The sequence below is a fragment of the Micropterus salmoides genome, unplaced genomic scaffold (genome assembly GCF_014851395.1).
Source record: "Micropterus salmoides isolate LMB-PRFRI ecotype aquatic unplaced genomic scaffold, ASM1485139v1 Ms_hic_scaffold_1028, whole genome shotgun sequence".
NCBI classification, from domain to species: Eukaryota; Metazoa; Chordata; class Actinopteri; order Centrarchiformes; family Centrarchidae; genus Micropterus; species Micropterus salmoides.
This window is the reverse complement of record NW_024040073.1, coordinates 6,200-30,250: the sequence shown is the minus strand read 5'-3', so window position 1 is coordinate 30,250 and position 24,051 is coordinate 6,200. Positions and strand designations below refer to the sequence as shown.

At 41.3% G+C, this 24,051-nt stretch overlaps 1 protein-coding gene across 1 annotated transcript; it reads left to right on the top strand.

The window, feature by feature from the left end:
* Positions 1–2,265: 2,265 nt before the first annotated feature.
* On the top strand, positions 2,266–23,974 carry LOC119896760 (calcium uniporter protein, mitochondrial-like). Its single transcript, XM_038710173.1, has 8 exons — positions 2,266–2,673; positions 20,193–20,262; positions 20,459–20,626; positions 20,948–21,052; positions 21,219–21,379; positions 21,549–21,752; positions 22,475–22,591; positions 23,684–23,974. Exons 1-8 carry the CDS (start codon positions 2,566–2,568, stop codon positions 23,759–23,761), a joined length of 1,011 nt encoding a protein of 336 aa, XP_038566101.1. The 5' UTR covers positions 2,266–2,565; the 3' UTR covers positions 23,762–23,974.
* Positions 23,975–24,051: the final 77 nt, after the last annotated feature.

Genomic DNA, 24,051 nt, shown 5'->3' with positions numbered 1-24,051 from the left:
GGTAACTTGTTACATTTTACAAGTAATTTACCTACAATGCTTATGAAGCACCAGTTTGGTTACATTCCATAAGTTGCTTATTTAACGAATACGAAAAGTGCAAACACAACGAAAGACACGTAAACTTTTTAGCAAATGTTTGTAAAAATTCAAGTGATGCACTTACGTGATGGAGGTAAAGGTACGTCTACTACTATCAAGTCAGCGAAAGTCAGCCGTAGTCATCTCAAACGCATCTTCCCCCGCTCATTGGAGGGCTGCTCAGTGCTCCACTGATGGCTGGAAACTGTATTACAATAGTTAATACATATTCTAACACATTTTGTTTCTTTGTTAAACACATAGACTGTATATAAAAAGGTTAGACACTATAGCTCAGTGCTCACACATTTACTTTTCTTGTTTCATGTTTCAAGATAGCAAACCTTCCTAGATTAAAGGCTAATTGGCACAACAGGTCAAGGGCTTTGAGTCTGGACAACCCCAAGCCTCATTTTCTTAAACAACCTGTCTAGTGCGTGAGTATTTACTTTATAGTTGGTGGTACTTATGCACATGCTAATAAGCGAGTTGAAAGGGATCCCAGCCAAATAACACAACACACCAGCTGCTGTTATAATAATAATATAATATAATCCTTATTTGTAGAGCACTTTTCAAAAACAAGTTACACCGATTAGCACACCTTGGCCAGAGTCGGATGAGCCAATAAGCAACCTTAATTAATTAAGTATTTCATAGCAGGTCCATTAACCTCTACCTCCACCTTCATCTTTGGTATCATCCAAGAAGCTGACAATGCTGGTAAGATAAGGCCTAAATCAACAATAAATGAACAATTAGGCTATTCACTGCTAGAAACACCCAACGTATGAACATGTCAACTTACTAACATTAATTATTTTCTGTGTTAATCTTCCCCATAGGTCTTACTGTGCCTATTGAAGTGGAGAGCAGTATCATATGCTTACCACCACACCTGGCTCTCAAATTTCTTCTCCTCCAATTGACCCTTCGCTAAGCCACGCCCCGAATACACAACTGGCCAATCACAGCGCAGTATGAGACTCACTCTAACTGAGGTCCGACACTTTCATAGATGCGCTCCAGAAAAAGAAGAAAACATACCTAGACTATACATACAATCTAAACATTTAATAATAGTGAAGAATTTGATTGTCTAAGTGTCTTTTTGGAAATGTGAAGTCTTTGTCTACCTGACATGCTGCTCACCAGACCAAGGTGTAATTTAAGGACTGATGGGCAGTCAGCTGGATCAATTGACCCTTCGCTAAGCCAAGCCCCGAATACTCAGCTGGCCAATCACAGTATAGGACTCGCTCTAACTGAGGTCCGACACTTTCATGGATGCGCTCCATTGACTTTAATGTAAAAAGAATAATTTTCTAGCTTTTTTTGGCTATATTTTTCTAAAATATGGTCAAACGCTGTTCCTGGGGCACTTGTAATAGTTACAGTCGCTACCCAGAGAGGTTGAAAACACTTAGACAATCAAATTCTTCACTATTATTAAATGTTTAGATCATTCATAACTTTAATTCATATTTTAAAAAATTATGATGTCTACTGTTTTGTAGTTTTTGTCTCTTAAACTCTTGTTTGGCTGTTATTAAAGATGTATCTTTGGTCAGTGATAATCACTTCATCAGACTTTTTATTCAGCACTTCATCAGTGTCTACTGGGTCTTGCACTGCCATTCAGCTTAGTAGCACTGGTGGTGTAATATTTCCCTGTCAAATCAAACATTGTAAAATGTATAGTCTAGGCATTGTTTTTTTCTATCACAGTCAACAGCCAAGTAGATTTACACACATAAAATTAATTTGGTGTTTTGGTGCTAAACAATTGGCAAGGCAAATTTATCTTCATAGCACATTTCAACAACAAGGGATTTCAATGTGCTTTACATAAAACATAACGGTAACAGGGAAATAAGACATTGTCACAGTTAAATAGACAATAAAAACAGGTTAAAACAGGTAAGTAAAAGTAATTGTAGTGTAACATAATATTCAAAAGTCTTTACTTTGATTGAATAAAAGGCAGTGGTTTACTTAAAAAAGAGATGTTGCTTCTGTGCCATATGTAATGAGAACGCAGGTCAGTCAGAGGGGCCTCAAAATAAATTTTGATTTGGGCCCCCCAAAGGTGTAGGGCCGGCTCTGCCTTTGGCTAAACATTCACTGCCATGGTCAGGGTGTGTGGCGCTTTGGAGACAGTGTCAGCTACGTAACGTTCACTTGGGCTGGGACGGCACGTAACGTTCAGCTGCTCCAGCCTCCCTGCTGGCTAATTCATGCATCACAGACCAACGAGAGAAAAAAGGCGAAAAAAGGAAGGGGAGTCTGGTACGGTTGTCAGAAGGTACGCAGCTCAGGCTTTGTCGTGCCTCCAAGTGTCCCGTAGCTGTCCTCTCGTCTGTTGTTGCTTGCATAGACAACACCCTGTTTTCAACTGGTAAACCGGGCTCCGAAGCACATATTGTGGAAGTGGCTCTACCCGGTATGCCCCAACAGCACAGCTAACACGGTTAACGGCTGACAATGGCTTCGGTTCGGATGGTCGGCAAAGTTACGGGGGGACTTTTGGGAAGTATTCAGCTCCTTCACGGTGGTCTCAAAACTGCTCGTCCGGTTCCATTTCTGCACCAGGTAAATGAATCCTTTAGCTAATTAACTGAATTCGTCGTAGGTTTGCTAAGTTACACCCCCGAACAACTAATTCTGCCGTGATGTGGCTGATAAACTGGTTTCCTGCTTTTTGAGCACACCCAGGGTAAGTTACTTTGGTAACGTTCAACCATTTGAATATCTAACTTCACTCATTTGAGGGCACTGTTCAAAAATGAATGTCTATTTCCAACTACTTGTTCAACTACTAATGAACGTTTTTATGACTGTGACAGGCATCGGTCTTTTTGCCCCCGTCTGTCTGTCTTTCACTATCTGCTCTATTTTTCTGCGTCCTGTAAGTTAATTTTCATTCTCAATTTACATTTCAACAAATACATTATTTAAGTACATTACCTAGCTCTACAGGGATTTAAATAGTCTAAACATTTGTACATGACCTGAGCCTTGCACAGTGTGTATGAAGCAGTGCTCATTCAGTTACTCCTCTGAGGACGCTGTTCAGGCACCCATTTGGAGAAAGAGGCCATGATTAGGCTTCTAAATATACTTTTAAACTTTAAGTTGAGACTTACCTTGCCTTACACAATTCCAAGAGCCATCTAAAATTGCTATACTGTGCAGCCTACCTTACAGTGTGTCCAGCACAAAGATCAATATCTTATTCTATCATATGTCAGTATTGTGCACCATCAGGTGCTTGTCTGTATACATAATTCATCACTGATCAGCAAGTCCGAGCCATAGTCAGAGATGCAGGGAATATCTCTGTCTGCACAAATCATGGAGTGCATACAGTTGTGTGCAGGTGGGTGATGCTGCATAAAGTTAAACTCCACATTGCATCGGAGCATCACCAAGATGTGTTTGTTACATAGCTCGACTCAGTTTGATTTATAAGCTCTTGATTGGGCCAGTTTAAATTAACTATTTTTAAAATCCATTTTATTACCCAAATGAAATGGCAGAGGTCAGCTAAGTAAGTAGTGAGCATACCTCAATGTTGCTAAATGCCACGATAGTCTCCATACTGAGTGAATACTGATGTACAGTTTGTGGGATTGAGGAAGAACCCATTATGTTTGCTAGATGGGCAAGCTGTCATGAGTCACTCCTGCATGCAAGAATGACTAAGATTAGTTCTATTTTTAGACAGAATCATATATAAAATCGGAGCTGCAGCCTTCCACTGTTCAAATGACACACTGTAAGAAAAGTGTTCCTACTGCAAACCCCATTAAGAACTCATCTTACACATTGGCATGCTCAGTATGTTCCAAACAAGTCACATTATTACTAAAATATGGTTATGGTTACTCTTTCCATGTTGTCCTATTGCTCTCTTTGAAGCTTAGAAAATACCAGAAGCAGCGTGTTTAGCCTGCTTGAATACATGCAGCAAGGGTCCCTGCAATTACAGGGTTGAACTCTACTGTGCAAGTGTACTCTCGATGGCTTTCCTTCCCAAAACATGTGATAAAACTCTCAGGTGAAGAGTTTTTTTTTAAGGAGTGGCTGCACCACGGCTTGTTTAGAATAGGCGGGTACAGCGTCTGCAACAAGAGAGCTGCTGACAAGGCAAGAACACTGCTGCATACAAAACCAGTTTTAGGAATATGGGGTCAGTTTATATGAGGCTGTTTCTAACAAACATAAATTGTATTGAGATAATCTAGGGAGCAGTATTAACCAGTGAAATTGACAGTGATCACTCCAGAGGCCGTGGATAAAAAAATGAAAAGGGATTTCCATTTTCCATGAATTAAGTCTCGAGCTCCTCGACAGTGTGCACTCCCCAACAGCGTGCACTGAGATATGCTCCCCTTTGGCCAGGGAAAGTGTCATTTTTATGTGACATTTCCTTTATAAAAAGTCAAATGAACCATCATCCACTGAGTCCACAGGAGATAAAACCCCAGTTTTCTAACAGCTGCTGTTTACTTTTCTACTGCCCTCAGGAAAAGTTTGCTACCGGAAGATATTATCAAGGTAGACACTTTCACTTTTATGAGAGAAGCTTCAGGGAGTTTGGCTTTTATGTCCGTAAGCGATGGCGTTTCTTTCTTTTATAGTCAGTACCGCAATGCTCTGCAGTTAAACTGAAAATAATAAGATTGGAGCTTAAAGTACTATTAAGCATATCAGGAAAGCTGAGCAGGAGAATTTGACTGACTGTGTTCTGCAGCCGCCTGTCATTGTTCATTGCCTGTATGTACAGTAACACATAAACAACAGTATGACATTTTGGGAAATATATTTGTTTGCAGTTTTTTTTCTAGATTTAGATGTGATTGAAGATTGATATCAGTTTCATCTTTCTGCATTCAGTGTTGAAAGGTTCAGGAAGTTAAACAGGCTGTAAACTATGAGCGTTGCTCCATCGCAAGTGTAAATGAGAAAGTTGCTCCCAGTTTTTGTGCTTAGTATTTCCCAATATATAGGCCTAACTCTGTTCCTTTTTAAGCGTACAACACAATTGTGAAAACAAATGATACACAAGCAGGGTTTCAACAGCATACAGGAACAAAACTCATTTTGTTGTTCTGGTCATTCTGTCACATTTATGGTTTGTACTTTCAGTGTGCTGAACATTTGTGCCTGAAATAGAGACAAATGTCTGCTATTCCACAGAAACCGTAAACCCTGAAACAAGCATCACCTCGTCACTGAAACGGTTGACATGTTTTGTCTGACAGGTGGCTCCATCTGCTGTCTTGCAGCTTTCATCGTGGACTGGCACTATACTTTAAGATTGAAGCGGTTTCATTCCAGCAAGCATGGCTGCCTGTTTCTCAGTGTCAAGGGTAGCCATACCAGGCACAGAGGCGGGCAGCATCCACAGAAATTGAATAGGGCTGAAATTCTGGAGGAAGCACGTGGTCATCACCCATAGGGAGTCTTTCAGACTTTTGTTTCTGGCAAGTTTTCCAGCTTGTGCGGTGAAACCCCTACAGATGGTTCAGAATACTTTGCTCTATACCACATAGGGCTGCACAATTATGGTTATATGGTATTTTTATTGGACTTTAAAATTTAAATAAACAGGCAACTGCTTTCACATCTGTGTTATGCTGCATTTCTGCTAATGTACAAATCTTTGCATCAAAATAAGACTGGTCTTAAAATGCATCATCTCCTCGAAGCAAAATATGAATAACATTTTTACCCGGAAAGTCGACTTAGTCCAGCTGCTGCTGCGCCATGGTTTTCTCCCATCCTCTGCACAGCTTTATCTTCCTCTGGAAGCATCTCAGCTGAGCACATTGCTGGCTTGTTGTTATTGTCTTAGTTAGTTAGTTAGTGCTTCTACCTATAGCTTCTACTCTGCTTACCAGCAACGGCTCTCGACGACCCGATTTTGTTTGGTTGTCTGCAGGCTGCATGTGCCATAGGGAGCATTTCAGAATCAAAGCATTGATTTGCAACGCATTCATTTGCATGATTTTGCTGACATGTTTAGATTTTGTTGATTTGGTAATCAGTGCTTGATTTTTGTGCTTTTGCTATGATTACAGCGTTTCCCCTAGTATGGAGTTATAGCAGCGGAGGTAAAGCAAAATTTTTGTTTGAATATAAAACCCCAACACAGTATGTCTCAGCAGTATTGCTCTTGTGTCCATGAGCATGCGATGCACATGAGAATAGTTTAAAACTTCAGTGTTTCCCCAATTTAATGTGAGCTTTAGCTGAATGTTTTGGTGCTGGTGGTCATTGTCACGGTGGAGGAGGGTTTGGGGGTCCTCCCCCAAGAAAATCTTACATTTTCGAATGACAAATATGTAATTTCACATCACATGAGGTGATTTTATTTGCACATTAAAATCCAAAAAGAAGCATTCCTCATTAGCTTAAACGGACTAGTTTGCATCACTAATTTGCTTTACTAACCTCGGCTCCTCCAGTCACTTCCGTCCTTTCTTTTCTTAACAACCTTTTTCAGACTCATCTGAAAATAATTGAACCAGTCTGTACAGGACAGAGCTGCAGACTACACCAGTTTACTCTCAGATTGTAACTGATGTTCTCAACATTGGACAAGTAGGCAGTAATAAAATACAGGTACCTGTTACTTTCTATTGAGCTAATGTTACATAGCAGCCAAAAGACGCAGCCTGAGCTTCCCTGCTCATCTGCGCAGTCTGAAGGGGAGGGAGGATGATAGCTAACTTAGCGTTAATCGGCTTCACTTTTCCAGCAGGTGGGGAAACAACAGACTTTTCTTGGTCTTGAAAAGCTAACGCACTGTAACAGACACCCTACATTTACTGCCAGAATATTTCCCCCGCTTGCGTTCACCGTGACTTTCTGCCGCTCAGACAATCAAACCCTCATTCCTTACAGGAGTTACGCTGTTAACAGCATCTGTCACGCAGATGTTTTATATAGAACGATGAGAGGAAGCTAGCCAAGCATTTAGTGTTGCCATGCTCGAACAGTGTGCGAGTAAAAATATTTGTAGCGCATAGTTTAATTATCGTGGGAAATTTTAGTAGCGGCGGTCATGATATGCGTTCAGCAGCGGCAGTGTGCCACTGGTGAATTCATATAGGGGAAACACTAGATTAAGGCAATGTAGATAAATTTTTTGTCTGTTTTAACTGTGTTTTTTTGATTTATGATCGGAATTTGCACAGGATGTTTTATTTTGAAAATTTACCAGATTCTGTATGCCGCTCTGTGTCTGACTTCCGGCCCAGTTCGATCTGTTCCCTGCAGCTTGACGTGGCTTCCATCAAAAATAGACTTCTGTATTCTTCACGGATTGGAGGCAAGAGCTGCATCTGGCACGCTTCAAGGACGCGCTGCGTCTGATGGATTCCCAAACATTGACTAGAAGGGCCGCGACTAGCTCTGGCAGCCGTGGGGCAGCGGACACATATGGACTCGTGGACTTTGCTGTCTACTCTGGATTGTAGCAGCAGGATGTGCACGCACAGCCAAAATATGCCCCTTGGCTGTAAGTTTAGGAAGCACTTGATTTGATATGCAGCGGAGCATGCATTCTAAACGGCAATGTCGATTATGTTCATTTAATTGTGGGACGCTAAAATCGTAATCGCGATCAATAATCGATTAATTGTGCAGCCCTACTACAACATAAGAAAAATCAGGCCCTACCTTACTCAGTATGCCACCCAGCTTCTGGTACAGGCCATGGTTATCTCTTGCCTCGACTATTGCAATGCCCTCCTAGTAGGTCTTCCAGCTTGTGCAATGAAACCCCTACAAATAGTTCAGAACACAGCAGCGCATCTGGTTTTGATCAACCCAAAAGGACTCATATCACTCACTCCATTACTCAGCGACCTCCACTGGCTACCCGTGGCTTCCCAAATCATATTCCCTAATGCTTGCATAGAGAGTTGCAAAGTATCATCAGCTTTACTTCTTTCCCTAAGTATGTACCCCATTGATGCTGTACACGCTAATAGCTCTTAGTAGTATTTATTGCTGCTCTTACTAGTACTGTATCTATTGTCACTTGTGGGTATTTTATTGATGCTCTTTTGATGCAGTATTGAGCCTGTATGTTGTTCCTCAAATATAAGTTGCTTTGGATTAGCGTCTGCCAAATAAGTAAATGTAAATGTTGGGATGTCACATGTAACAAAATCATGTCGCACCCCTTCCTTCCCCCTAGTTTCCTGTCTGCTTCTCTACAATCAACTGTCCAGTAATGATTTAAAAAAAACATACTCTCTGGATATCTAATCTGACTAAGGGATGCAAGGTGGAGCTATCTGTGTGTCTCCTGGTTCAAGCAGGACTGGCAAAAAGCTAGAAACAAGCGCTTCTTCTGCAAATGAAAAATAAGTAGGGTCAGTAGAGCAGCATTTCTTCCCTTGACCTGGGACACTTAGTGTTTGTTAATGACTCAACCAGCCCCATCTACCTAATTTGCATATTGAGATAACAAGAACCATATTAGTACAAGAAACAAATGCAATGGCCTCTGATTAGGTATCATTAAATGGATAATGTAACTTAACTAACTATTAAGAGATTCACTGATGTTTAAGGGAGACCATGTTGACATTGGATGTTTTATATTCGTTGATGTTCTGTCTTACGAACTGTTGAGGCCTGTGACATCATCAGCTTAACTGATGCAACTCAGAATCAGCTGGCACATATAGTATTTATTAGTTGTTGATTCCTGAAACATCTACCTGCTCCTGGTAACGGGTTTTAAAGTAAAACTGAAAGCTTGAAAATATGCCTCTGGCCTTTTTTGGTGTAACTCTTCTTGTATCTAGATACATAACACAAGTTAATACCAAGTGTAAAATTCATTCATTCATTCATTCTTTCTCAAAACCTCAAAATGACAGTGATATATTTTGCAACACTCACACAGAAAACATTTTGAATATCTTTTGCCTGGCACAGGCTATAAAGCTTAGACTTACAATTTTTTTTTGAGCCAAGTCATTATTGATTCCTTGTAGAAATGCGCTTAGAGAATAACATTCAGTGTATGATCCTTATGGTTAAAATAGATACATAAATAAGGGTTTGTCTTGTCAACAACACATGCTGAGATCAATAAGGTGTCTTTGAATCCTTCAAGTCTAAATGTATCAATCCTAACCTTTGAAAGAGTTGTTATTGCTTCTTTTTGAATTTGCCCTATCTGGCTGTTCCGTACCTTTGCAAACACCACACAAATTTCTAAATCAGCACCCTCCTTTTTGTCCCCTTCGTTTCAATATTTAACTCCTCCATTGTGTTATGCCAGCCTGTAGGGCAGTGGTCGGCAATAGGCGGCCCGCAGGCCAAAGCTGGCCTGCCAGCAATAATATCTGGCCTGTGGCCAGATTACTTTGATAGCGGCAAAAAAATCAAACGTTATAGCAGCAGGTGCTGAAACAGATCATGTCAGCAAAAGTTACTCACATAATCACTTCCTCTTAAGTGATTGTGCCTACAAAATAAAAGCGCGAGAACGTCTTTGAAAAGTTCTGAAGGAGATTCTAAAGTAAAAGCTCTCAATTAAGAGTCTCTGGCTTGCTTGACACACCTCAGAAAAAGCTGTCAGAGAACGTGAGATCGGAATCCCCTGAATGAGAAACACAGGAATTTCCTCTGTCTGGAGATACTGAGGAAATGAAAATAAGCGTCCATAGGTTGATGTGGACCAATCACCGGGAGGCACACACTAAAACACACATGTAAAATGATCTCTGCATAATCAATTTGTGGGAAAGAGAGAAAAATAATAGCTGCAGGAAGTGGGGATTGAACACTCAACCCTACAAACAGGAGTCCTGTGTACTGGCTGAGCTTAACAGGCACAGAGTAAATTAAGGATTAGAAATGATAAATTCATGATGTTCTGGCCCACCGTCTAATGACTTGAAAAAACTTTGGCCCGATGCCAACCCCTGCTGTAGGGTAAAGAGTTGTTTGCTGGTTTAAGTTTGGAGTATCTTAGTGTGTCATAAAATAAATATAGCCTAGCCATTTGGGCTGACCTGTGAGAACAAAAGTTCTACTCTTATAAGTATGGACAGTTACCGTCTTCTCAAGGCAGAACAACTATTTGGAAAGCTGTCAAGGCTCTGCTTGTTGGACCTGCTTGACTAAAGGCCATCGTCACATTTGCAGCATGCTTAAATGTGGCTTTTGATTTGAAGTAATATCCATGGTTTCCATGTTTTTAATCTCTCAGTGCATTATTATTTTTTACTTTGATTTTTACTGTTACCAGACAGAACTATACAAACATAAACCTTGTCTTTCCACTACCTTGGCCTACATGCCATTGTATTGCAGCTTCATCTTCATCCCACTGTATTTCCTCTTCGTTCTTCTAACCTGACTGGATCATTAACTCAATAACTGAAGAAAAATGCTTTAATGCAAATCATTTTCATGGTACGGTGCTGGGTGTTCTTAGTCGTAATGGCAACAGGGAGTAATTCAATTTCTAGTCTTAGTAGCCTTCTTTTTTTAGGCCGTTTATCACTCACAGTTTCCTTTTTTTCCTGCTTTAAGTCATGCCTGCAAGTCATCACATTATGAATGTGATCATACACACATGTGAGTGTGTATGCGGAGAAGTCACTATCCCTTTGTTTAGTGGTATCAAACCCTTGATGAGGGTGGGAGGAGATACCTTTAGGAGGTCTAGATGCAACAGGCCATAACTCACTTGTGACAGGATTCATAATGGAGCGGCCTGCTGGGAGACTGCAGGGAAAATGATGCTGCTTGTCACCGTGATAGCCCTGTTCATTGCTCGAGCCTAGCCTGCTTCACTGCAGAGGAGGGACATGGCAGTTTCTCACCATATTGCATGGTTTTCATTACCCGTCTTCACCCTGTTGGCGCAGCATAAATAAGAAATGCATAGCTCAAAGGGTAAATATACCATGAGTTGATTGTTTAGAGGAAGAACAGTTGGAGAAAATGATTTGGTAATGAGGAGCAGGTGTGCAGCATTTTTCCCTGCAGCTCCAATTTGACTCCCGAAATGTGTGAAGGACAATGGATAAACTGTGACTACCTGCACTCTAAATATTGATTAGTTGTGTAACTGGGAAGTGTTTTGTTTCTGATAAGCAGACAAATGTACAATTGAGAAGCCAATGATGACATTAGCCTTCATGTATAAAGGCCCGTGTATCTCTATGCTATTTCTAGCCACAATAGCAGCAGGGCTTTTGGTCAGTCCAGCACCTTAGTCCAGACTGAAATGTTTCAATAAGTACTGGACGGATGGCCATGAATTTCTGTACAGTCTCTGATGGCCCACAGAGAATTAAGCCTTACAATGTATGTGGTCCCCTAACTTTTCCTCTAGCACCACCATGAGTTTGACATTTTTGATTTTGAGTGAAAAATCTCAACAACTATTGGATGGATTGCCATGAAATTTGGAACAGACGTTCAGTGTGTCAAGAGGAGAAATTGACACAAGTTTGGTGGTTTGGAGATTCACAGAACATTTTACTAGTGCCATCAGTAGGTAAACATTTAAATTTGTCTAGTACTTTGGTTTATGAAGAAATACCTGCAAAACCGGTCTGTTTAGCTGTACATTGTGTTTAATGCAATTTAGCAATTGTTAGCATGCTAACGTGCAAAAATGGTTAACACTTTAAACATTATCTTGCATGGCATAGCATAGCATGGCTGTAGACACTCTTGGTAATATACACTGCTCAAAAAAATAAAAGGAACACTAAAATAACACATCCTGGATCTGAATGAATGAAATAATCTCATTAAATACTCCTTTCTTTACATAATTAAATGTGCTGACAACAAAATCGCACAAAAATTATCAATAGAAATCAAATTTATCAACCCATGGAGGTCTGGATTTGGAGTCACACTCAAAATCAAAGTGGAAAACCACACTACAGGCCGATCCAACTTTGATGTAATGTCCTTAAAACAAGTCAAGATGAGGCTCAGTAGTGTTTGTGGCCTCCACGTGCCTGCATGACCTCCCTACAACGCCTGGGCATGCTCCTGATGAGGTGGCGGATGGTCTCCTGAGGGATCTCCTCCCAGACCTGGACTAAAGCATCCGCCGACTCCTGGACAGTCTGTGGTGCAACGTGGCGTTGGTGGATGGAGCGAGACATGATGTCCCAGATGTGCTCAATTGGATTCAGGTCTGGGGAACGGGCGGGCCAGTCCATAGCACCAATGTCTTCCTCTTGCAGGAACTGCTGACACACTCCGGCCACATGAGGTCTAGCACCGCACCAGCATATGGTCTCACAAGGGGTCTGAGGATCTCATTTCGGTACCTAATGGCAGTCAGGCTACCTCTGGCGAGCACATGGAGGGCTGTGCGGCCCCCCAAAGAAATGCCACCCCACACCATTACTGACCCACCGCCAAACAGGTCATGCTGGAGGATGTTGCAGGCAGCAGAACGTTCTCCACGGCGTCTCCAGACTCTGTCACGTCTGTCACATGTGCTCAGTGTGAACCTGCTTTCATCTGTGAAGAGCACAGGGAGCCAGTGCCAATCTTGGTGTTCTCTGGCAAATGCCAAACATCCTGCACGGTGTTGGGCTGTAAGCACAACCCCCACCTGCGGACGTCGGGCACATACCACCCTCATGGATTCTGTTTCTGACCGTTTGAGCCAACACATGCACATTTGTGGCCTGCTGGAGGTCATTTTGCAGGGCTCTGGCAGTACTCCTCCTGCTCCTCCTTGCACAAAGGCGGAGGTAGCGGTCCTGCTGCTGGGTTGTTGCCGTCCTACGGCCTCCTCCACGTCTCCTGATGTACTGGCCTGTCTCCTGGTAGCGCCTCCATGCTCTGGACACTACGCTGACAGACACAGCAAACCTTCTTGCCACAGCTCGCATTGATGTGCCATCCTGGATGAGCTGCACTACCTGAGCCACTTGTGTGGGTTGTAGACTCCGTCTCATGCTACCACTAGAGTGAAAGCACCGCCAGCATTCAAAAGTGACCAAAACACCAGCCAGGAAGCATAGGAACTGAGAAGTGGTCTGTGGACACCACCTGCAGAACCACTCCTTTATTGGGGGTGTCTTGCTAATTGCCTATAATTTCCACCTGTTGTCTATTCCATTTGCACAACAGCATCTGAAATTGATTGTCAATCAGTGTCTATGAAGATTCTCAGTCATCCAGGTCATAGTTATCCAACGAAGGTTAAAATGAAGGGCAACTGGACTTGGTTGAAGCTACTGGAAGACGTTTCGTCCCTTATCCAAAGGACTTCTTCAGTTCTGACTGACTGGCAGGGAAACTCAGCTATTAACCTCAGTGGGGTCGTTATCTCGGGTCATCGATACCGCTGGTTTGTTAGTGTTCCTTGTTGCTGTGACGACAGTCGTTACAGTCGTTGAGACTACCTGTGGCCAAGACTGAACGACCATCGTTGGTATCTTCACCTGAGGCCAAGACTGAACGACCATCGTTGGTATCTTCACCTGAGGCCAAGACTGAACGACCATCGTTGGTATCTTCACCTGAGGCCAATAGGTTACGTTTGTTGAGTTTCCTGGGAAGTGATGAAAGGACAGCATTGTAAGTGGGGGATAAGTGGTGGCGTAGACCCCCTCCTCTGTTCAATGACGGCTTCTCAACCCTGGTGTAAATGGCTTCCTTGACACCTCTTTCAAACCATCCATCTTCTCTGTCTAAAATGTGCACCTGGTGGTCCTCAAACGAGTGTCCTCTGTCCTTCAGATGTAAGTAGACTGCAGAGTCTTGACCTGAGGAGTTGGCCCTTCTGTGTTGAGCCATGCGTTTGTGTAGTGGTTGTTTAGTCTCCCCAATATACAGGTCTGTGCATTCCTCACTGCATTGGACCGCATACACTAGATTGCTTTTCTTGTGTTTGGGTGTGCGGTCTTTGGGGTGTACCAGTATCTGTCTTAATGTGTTCTTGGGTTTAAAAAACACAGGGATGTTATGTTTGTTAAAAATCCTCCTGAGTTTCTCTGATACTCCAGACACATATGGAATCACAATGTTGTTGCGTTTGACCTTCTTTTCCTCCTCCCCTGTAGTTTTGTTCTTCTTGGATTTTGTGGCTGTCTTCACAAAAGCCCATTTAGGGTATCCACAGGCTGTAAGTTCCCCCTTCAGGTGGTTCTGTCCCTTCTCTCTGGCTTGGGCGCTTGTTGGTATGTTTTCCGCTCTGTGGTGCAGTGTTCTCATGACCCCTAGCTTGTGCTCCAGTGGGTGGTGTCAATCAGTGTTGCTTCCTAAGTGGACAGTTTGATTTCACAGGAGTGTGATTGAATTGGAGTTACATTGTGTTGACAAGTGTTCCCTTTATTTTTTTTTATTTTGTACAATAATGGGACATTATGTGCAATATCATGGACATAGTTATTTAATATTTTGAATTAACCATATACACTTTGTACTTAGAGATCTGATATTGTGCATACATATGCCACTTCTCGCACACATACGGACAGGTGACAAAGGAAAAGCCTACATAAAGTGTAAAATTGGTAAGGTGTTGGGGCACCATATGCTGCCAGAACAGCTTCAGTGTGCATTGGCATTGATTCTACAAGTCTCTAGAACTCAATTGGAGGGATGGACACCATTCTTCCAAAAGATATTTCCTCCTTTGGTGTTTTGATGATGGTGTTAGAGAGCGCTGCAACACATGTTTACATCATTTTCATACTGAAACCATTCAGTGACCGCTCATGCCCTATGGATGGGGGCATTGTCCTGAAAGAGACCACTCCCATCAGCGTAGAAAGGTTTCATCATAGGAGAAAGGTGATGACTCAGAACAATTTTGTATTGATTTGCAGTGACCCTTACCTCTAAGGGGACAAGTGAACCCAAACCATGCTAGCAAAATACCCACCACAGCATAACAAAGCCACTGCTGCACCGTTCTCTTGGTGTACGCCACACATGCGTTCGTCCACTTGTTGAGAATGTGGTGATGGATGACTCATCTGACTACATTACTTTTTTCCACATCTCTGAAGACCAGTTCATATTGTCTTTGCACCACTAAAACTAGGGCTGGACGATATGGCCAAAAATGTTATCACGATAAAAAGTTTCATATCTTTCGATATCGATGATTACTACAATAAGTATCAAATAGGTTATTTTCTTTCAAGTTTTTTTTCAAGTGATTTTTGCTCCTGAGTAAAAGTTGAAGAAACCTGATGGTTAATTGTAGTTTAAACTTTTCTTTATGGTCAACACTTGATGCCAAACAGTGGATCACATCACAAATCTGAGATAGAACATTCAAAATATTTATGATAAAATCTTTGTCAACAAATATCTTTAAGTAAAATTAAGTAAAACCTATTTTCATTCCTTTTTACTCCATAGAATAAACATCTTAATAAGAAAAATTAAGTCTTAATTCGTGTATGATTCAAGTGAATAAAATCAAACATTTATTGAATATTTATTGAACATTTGTTATATTGTTATTGAAAAAAATTATATTGCGATAATTATTGTTTTCTTTTCCAGCCCTAACTAAAACTCTCAAATGTGCATGGTTATATGTGTTTATGCACTGTAACCCTACTGTATGACCTCCTCTCTATTCATCTCAATAATGTTTGACGGACTTGCTGACAGTCTGAGCACATCCTGCATTGACACTCTGTTTTTCCTTATAGATCGCACTAATGCACGGGCATCACGTTCATCAAATTACCCTATTTACTTTGCCTTTCCCATATATCTAAATGCAGATGTCACTTCAGTCGCTGTTGAAACACGAGCCAGCTGAGCAGTCTTTGTGACTGATGCTCCTGCCATCCGTACACCAACAATGAACCCCCTTTTTACCACCTTTCCTCTTGCCATCTTGATTGGATGATATTTGCTTTATTGTACCATGCTGTGCACCCGTGTGGAAACGTGCATTCGTTAGGTTTCTTCACTCATTTAATTTGTGACCTGGCTGTATATGCAACCAAGAAGCAACTTGATATATGAGCAACTTATGACCCTTAGCCTTGACCTTGTTTATATTTTTGCCATTGTGTATATTTAAGATTTTGTGGATTTTGGATATTTGTTTATGATTATTTGAATTCTTTATATTTATGGTCTTTTTTACTTGTACTGCTGCTGCTGCACAACAATTTCCCTCGGGATAAATTACTTCTATGTAATCATATTTCTGTCGCTGTATTGTTTGCCAATGTGTTCTAGGCATTAACAGCAGAAGTCAGATTATCCCCACAAGGCACATAAAAAGCATTATTGCAGTCGCTCATTATGTGTCTGTCACTGAGTGTAATGAAGCCGTGGGGCTCGTTCGCTGTTTTTTTTTAATACTCCATTACAAAAACTCAACGTTAGGGGTCATTTGTCACATAATACTCTTCAACTTAAATGTATATAGATTGTTTGCTATAAATATATAACATATTGTTGCCAAATTGTTGTTTAATGTTATTGTCCTGCTGTGTGAGAGCATTTGTAACTGCCACATGTAGGTGAGGCCACAGACTGTAACAATACAGGGTGAGGAGCATGGCTTTGGAAATGGGCTATTTTTCATCACATAGCTCACCAAGATCCATTTTCAGCCACAGTAGATGCGTTCAGTTGATTTAGAATGGGAGGGGAATGTGTGTGCACATACCATTTAAACTGCCTGGAGTCAGTCAGCTGCGGAATTGACTCTGGTCAATGATCTCTCACACACACATACGCAGGCGTTACCATTCTGCTAAGAGACAAATGGTCCACCCTTGCCCTTGATACTTACATCCAGATTTGCTGTTTTCACATTAGCAGGGCACAAATGTGCGATGTGAGCACAAACTCACTCCCCTGTTTAAAATATGTTGACATGAAGTGTTGACTGACATGGTTATAGGCATTTTATTGACATGCACCTGCTGTATGTTTTGGCAGTCAGCACCTGCACCACTCAGTTTAATGAAGCGCTATGGCTGCGGCAAGAGGGGTGGTTTATGAAATGTGGTTTCAGGCTGTTTAACATACTGGTAATGTGTTTGCTGTCTGAGGTTAGCTATGAGGAGTCACAGAATAACTAGACTCTTTCAGGTTTCAGGGACAGCATGGTTATGCATAGCTGTACTGAGTATTGTGATCACCGTGAGATATTACAAATTTGTAGACTGTCAGGGATTTATCTATACTAGTTATATTGTGGCAACTATCCCTTTAATTTCTCTGGTTTTATTAGGCCAGATGTTCCCAACCTTTTTTGGCTGGTGGCCCCTTAAAACAAAGCAATATCTACTTGTAACCCTTTGTTACACGTTAGTGTGGATACTGAGTGTGAACATGAGTTGTGAGCTGTTCAACCAAAGAGAGATTTTTCATTCTCAGATTCTTACATTTAAAAGATTTTTAGAGGCCTTAAAGGAACATTATATGTTTGGCGCCCCTGTTGCATTTGTAAATAAGGACAGCTATACACATGCATTCATTATCATTACATATCTCTAATAAAGACGGGACTGTGTGTGTGCGCGCACGTGTATGTATGTGTGTGTGTTTGTATTTCGATTATGTCAGTAACTATTCATCCAATTGACTTCAAACGTGGCGGGTGTGTTGCTGTAGACCAAAGGTAGCGCAGTGTTGTGTTTGATGCAATTTGAACACGCAACACGTTCTTAATTAATAAATACTACTGCAGTGCCCGTTCACAGGCGCCAATGTGACATCTCCCTGCTGTTTTTGTTCAAAATGTGCGTAGGTTTCACCTACAACAGTGGTCAGTGGCCAAACATCAACCAAGCGCAACAACACAAGACATAGCAAGCCAGCTAAATAAGTTATTACTTACTACTCCAACAGCAAGAAGGCCAGATCAGCATCTGCCTTGCATCAGCTCTTTTAGCTTATGACAACGATTAATTTCTTGCTCAGTCACACTCGCTTTTTTTCTCTTCCTCGTATCCTCCAACATTGTCTTCTTCGGTCTCTTCGCAGCCTCTGCCATGAAATCCGTACTGAGAAGAATACCGAGCTAGCTTCTTCTTATAACTAGCTTGCTGAAGAGTCCTGTACTAACTGTGCAGTACCCGGTGCTCCGGGCCGGAGTGGCAGTGACACCATTCTCCCTGTTACAAGTCAGTGTCCCATCAAAAGGATTTTTAAGCTGTTATTTTAAGATACAATTATTACATAATGTTGTGTATAGCCTAATATGCGATAAGAAAATGAAAAAATGTGTTTAATCATCCTGTGACCTCTCAGATTTGAGACCACCTGACCACCAATTTGGGATACACTGAGTAAGGCCATTGTAGCGAATGTTGCAAATCAATAAGTATATGGTATGTTTTTTTTGTTGTTTTTTTAATTTAAAATTTAAATTGCTCTATTAGCCATGAACACTTCATAAACAGTTTCTTATTTGATTTTCCAGAAGATTTGCTATATCAAAATATAAAATTATACATACATAGGGATGGAGGATTTCATCCACGTTACCTTCAAAACAGAGAAATTTCATTAGCCCTTGTTAACCCTATGCTTCTTTCAAGTTAACTTTTATGGTTTTGGATGTCGCCATGCTTGTGTGACTAGATCCATTTGGATGGCACGTTTCACTGGTATTAAAGAATATATTCCCTAAAAATACTTTTTCCCATTGTCCATGGAGAGCTGGTATGCAGATGCGTAGGTGGTAAAGCTCTATGACAGCTTTCAACTGTATAATAACATCTGGAGATTGCACACAAGCTGAACAGCTAAATCTTGTCTCATTGGGATCACTTTGTTTGGCTCTTTTTGGGACATAGAGTATTTATAAAATCAGTTTTTCCATCACATTGTGGCATACCACTTCATCAGCAAGCTAACAAACACTTGTAGTACAAATGTGTATGTAACCTCCAGATAATAAGCTTTTTCGAGCTGTCTTTATAATGTTTCTTTCTGTTTCAGCCTCTTGTTTTAGCCACTGTAGTCCAGTAACATGGTTCATGTTACCACATACAAAAGTCTCTGGTCATGTGGACATTTACTCTACAGTTACTGCATGTATATGAATGTTTTTCCTGTTAAAGAGTGATCTCCTATCCAGTGGAGTGTGGGTGTCCTCTTGTGATATTGATTGAACATACTGGAGGACAAAAGGGTGGGACAGAGTGGGGGCCACATCCCTAGATGGCAGTTGGAGAAAGATATATTTTTTGGGGCCCAGTCGGACTCTCAGCCAAATGAGAAATACTATCGATGGGATTCTGTTGTTGTTGTTGTTGTGAAGTGTTGAGCTTTTAGTAAGAAATAGTCCTAGTAGGAGGAGGACATAATATCATGAATCCATTATTATTATGAACATATAATAGTTATTAATGTTGTTGTTACGATTCCTTTTAATACGTCTGTGTTGGTTTGGTTTTGATATTTTTAATCGCATGGAGATTTTGAGATAACTGTCCACAGTAAAGTTTGTGGCTTCATGCTAAAATTGCTGCTTTGTGGCACGTCCTAAAGGCTTTAAATATTGAGTAGAAATATAAGTTTGCATGTAAACTAAAAGGACTTCGCCCACAGAATGTAAAGTACAGGACAGAGAAGTACTCCAGCTGGCTAGGACATTGAGCTGTTTCCTATGGATTCCCTCTGTATTGTCAGGAGTGTGGGAGGGACTAAAACCTTCTGCTGTGATGGTACTTGTTTATTGAAAGACACACTGGCACTTCATTAAGCATTAAAGGCTGCAGCCTAAGATTTAATTAACTTAATGAAAAGTCATGCATCAGCAAAAAGGAGCTGGAATCCGAACAATCTGTCCTATCAGCCGGTCAGATTACACACAATTTAGAAAAGCAGTTCAAAAGCCAGCGATTGTCAGAGAAGAAAATCATATTAGCGTAAAAGCACTCTCAGAGCAAAGCCAAATTCACAGAAAACTCAATTGTTGTGGTTGTTGTCAGGCTGCTGTTGAGCAGATCTTTATTTCAGGTCCTTCTTTTCAGGATGAGGAGGATGTTTACACTCCAGTGTCAGCTGATGTGGCAGTTTACCAAGGAAGGGATGCACCTTTTGAGTCCAAAGAACAAAGAGAATAAACTGGTAATGCTCTCTCTTTCTTTCAGGTTCAACAGAGGCTGCCTCTACATGGAAGTTGTCACACTCTTTTCTACAGTACACTCCCTCCCTCCAGTGGTAATATACAGTTACTACATCCACATGATAATAAATTGCAGTATGTTGCATAGCTGCCTCGTTTGTGACTTTACAATCTCTCCTGATAATTTAATGGCACAGGATGACTTGATGATCTGTGCTCAAGATATATAGCATACAACAAATGCAAGCTCAACCCTTCTGATGGCAGATTTTCCCCTCCAATGTGTTGCAGATGTGTCTTTGAAGTACAAATATGGCCGTTTGGCTCTGGAGGTCCCATTGCCGTCCAGGAAGGAGAAGTGTCTGTTCTTCCTCCGACCCATGCTGATGAGTGTGGGTGACCTGATCACAGATCTGCAGAGAGAGGACCCTGGGGCCACTGCCTCCGTTCTGTCCGCGGGTAGGACGCGACGTGTTAGCGACACAAACCAGACCGATGACATTCTTGAGGTTTAGTCAGTGGGGTTTAACCATTTTTGTTGCAACCTGGATTGACAGGTTGGTAGGAGTGAAAGCAAGAGTAGTTTTTTTGTTTATGTAGGCTACAGTAGTTTGGCTCGTAGCCTCCAGGATATTATGGCACAAGTCATTAACCCGTTTTTCCACTGTTATTAAATTGGATTAAACACCCGCCCTAAATGCTTGAAAAAGTCAGTCAGCTCTGAATGAAGTTAAATGACTGCTGAGAATACTGAGTTGGACATTTGTCCTCTTCTGACAGATGGAGAGCGTGTAGCCAACAACACACTGATAGACGCTCTACTGGGCAAGGATTTCCAGCTCGTCATCAATGGTGCAGTTTATAACGTCTGCTCTCCTGAAAATGGTACAAACACACTTGTCTTTGGGCATAAATGGTCCTCATTTTGTCTGCTTCACAATTACAACTTAGGCCTGCTGATAAATAGCTATTGTCTCCAGGCATGACTTATCGTACATTTCATCTCTTCTTCTCCTCCCCGTCCATTTTTTTGTCGTACCCTCTGTTGCAGTGTGTACATCCAGTGAACGTGCCGTGGAGCTAGAGGACATGAAGCATGTTGTGCATCTGCTGCACACAGCGCTCCACCTGCCTCAACACCACCTGCTTAAAGAGAGGCAGCTGCTGAAGAGACTGGACAACCTCAAACAGGAGCTGTCACCCCTGGAGAAGGTAGTGGATGCGTTTCAACATCTGTATGCCATTAAACCTCTCCCTCGTTCCAGCCCCTTGAGTCTATTTTTAGCACTGTGTTGAAAGTGACATATCTTTCCTGTTTGGTTGGACAGGTTTCTACAAATTGGCTGGTAACCCATCTCTCATTTTTATTACTGCCTAACAGATAAAGGCACAGCTGACTCATAGAGCGGCGTTCCATACCTCCAGGGTTCTCTGGACCGGCATGGCCCTGTTATCTGTCCAGGGTGGCGCTCTGGCCTGGCTCACCTGGTGGGTCTATTCATGGGACGTCATGGAGCCCGTCACTTACTTCATCACATACGCCACCAGCATTGGAGCCTTCAGCTATTATGTCCTTACCAAACAGGCAAGTCTCAGGGACATAAAACAAAAATGTCACTTTTGTTGTGGACTTTAACTGATTTTAATGTAAAGGAATAGCTTGACATTTTGGGAAATGTGTTTATTCGCTTTAGAGTTAGATGAGAAGCTCAATACAATGCATGTCTGTCCATTAAATAGGAAAACTAAAGGCAGCAGCAGTTAGTTTAGACTGGCTCTGTCTGAACGTAATAAAATCTGTCTACCAAACAAATTGTAGTTTTTATATGAGATTTAGTGCTGGACCTATTCATTGGCCGGCTGCAGTGACTTCACAACAAGACTCCAGGAAGTCACTGCGCCAGGCCAAGAGGTACTTAGGCACATAACCACAGACCATAAAACCATAAATTGTCATTTCTTCGGTCATTGTATGGATTAAACTAGATAGTATGTGTTAATTAGGTGTTGATAGGTGGATAATGTTACATACAGACAAAGCCAGGATAACGGTTTCCCCATTCCCCAGTCTTTATGCTAAGCTAACTGCTAGCTAGCGCTGGTTTAATATTTAACAGAGGTACAAGAGTGATATCAGTCTTCTCATCTAACTCTCTGCAAAAAAGCAAATTAGCACATTTCCTAAGACGACATACAATTTTTTTTAACATATGGTTAATTAAACATGAAGCTCAGTTGTACAAAATCATGCAGATATGTTTTTTCCTCCCCACATTAATAACAATCCTACTTTATTCTTTCCCTCAGGATTATGTATACCCAGAAGTTAAAGACAGACAGTTCCTGAATTACTTCTATAAAGGGGCCAGCAGGAAGAAATTTGACGTGAATAAATACAACGAACTGAAGGATGAACTGAATCAGGTTGGTTGTTTGATTCACTTTTTACATTAGCCAAATCCATAGCACTAGTCACAATCTACCTCACTAACAAGTAAACTGCACACCTGCTATAATTGAACTATTAACATTCTTAAAGTGTAAGATCAAAAATGAAAGATAGAATTTCTGAAATTCCAGTGTACCACTATCCACCATTTAAATCAAATAACACACTTGCTGACAATAATAACATGCTGATTTGGCAGCCATGTTATCCATGTTAGTTATCGTAACGTAGCATATGGCATGCTGACATCTGCTAATTAGCACTAAACACAAAGTTCTGCTGAGACTGACACATGGAGTGAGTAGTGGTGCAATATAAAATGATTCTGGAATCGGAGCATTATTTGATAGGGGATATTAGTCAGAATACACTACCGCTGAAATGTTATAATATAATCAAATCATAATACTGTGAGAGTTATAACTATGGGATTGGAAAAGGGAACACATAAGGTGGCATTTTTCGATAGGGCAGAGCGACTAGATAGACTCTGCTGTCGATTTGCGCAACGGTAGCATTTTTCGACAAGGCAGCATAGATCGTCAAAACACCGGCGCTGCAAAACGTCACCATGTCACATGACATTTAAACCGGGAGCAAGGCGGCTGTAGGCGCAGAGTCCGGTGGCCGCAGTTGCTTTTCTCCGGCTGCACAAAGTTGGAACCACACTTTTGCCTGATCTCGCGGCATTTTTCTGTGCAGATGCTTTCATTGATCTCAGCTCACACCAAGCTGAAGCAGGTTGGATGTGTCCGACTTCACGGCGCCGTATTATACCCCGCCCCTGCGAAAGTTAGCCGCAGTCATTTCGAACGAACCTATTATAATTCACCATGAGGAAGTTCATGGCAGTCCAACCAATAATTGTTGATATTTTAATCTAAACCAAAGGATCATCAAAGCCACGCCGCCAGTGTGGCTAAAAAGTTATAATTAGATAAAAATTATTTAAGATAATTGCACTCTCATCCATTCATTGTTATTAGACACTATAACAGTTATGCCTTCTGGAAATCCCACTGAACTAATCATTAGTAATAAGACTGTGTGACTGTTCTGTGTGTCAGGTGGAGGAGGACCTGAGACGTCTGAGAGATCCAACTCAACTTCAGCTACCACTGGAACAGATCCAACCAAAGCCATGAATGAAGCCAAGCCGTGACTCATGGCACTTATTCACGCCGGAGCAAAAACAAATTTTCTGCTTTATTTTAATAATGGTGCCTTTTTACCAGGAATCCATGTCATTCTGTGTTTTGTTTAGTCTTGATAATGATGCCAATTATATCTTTCAGAAAAGTATAAACACTGAGGACTATTGAAGTAAAAAGTATTTCCCTAACATTGGGAGAATCTCCTGTCTGCCTGATGTCTTGTTTTATAAAACAATCACTCTATGGGGAGCAAAAAAGCAACAAAAATGTCACACAGATTT

Coding starts and splice junctions, on each gene's coding strand:
- LOC119896760 (XM_038710173.1), top strand. CDS start 2,566: ATGGCTTCGGTTCGGATGGTCGGCAAAGTTACGGGGGGACTTTTGGGA. Junction 21,053..21,218: donor CGTCTGCTCTCCTGAAAATG/GTACAAACACAC, acceptor CCTCTGTTGCAG/TGTGTACATCCAGTGAACGT. Junction 21,380..21,548: donor AGCTGTCACCCCTGGAGAAG/GTAGTGGATGCG, acceptor ACTGCCTAACAG/ATAAAGGCACAGCTGACTCA.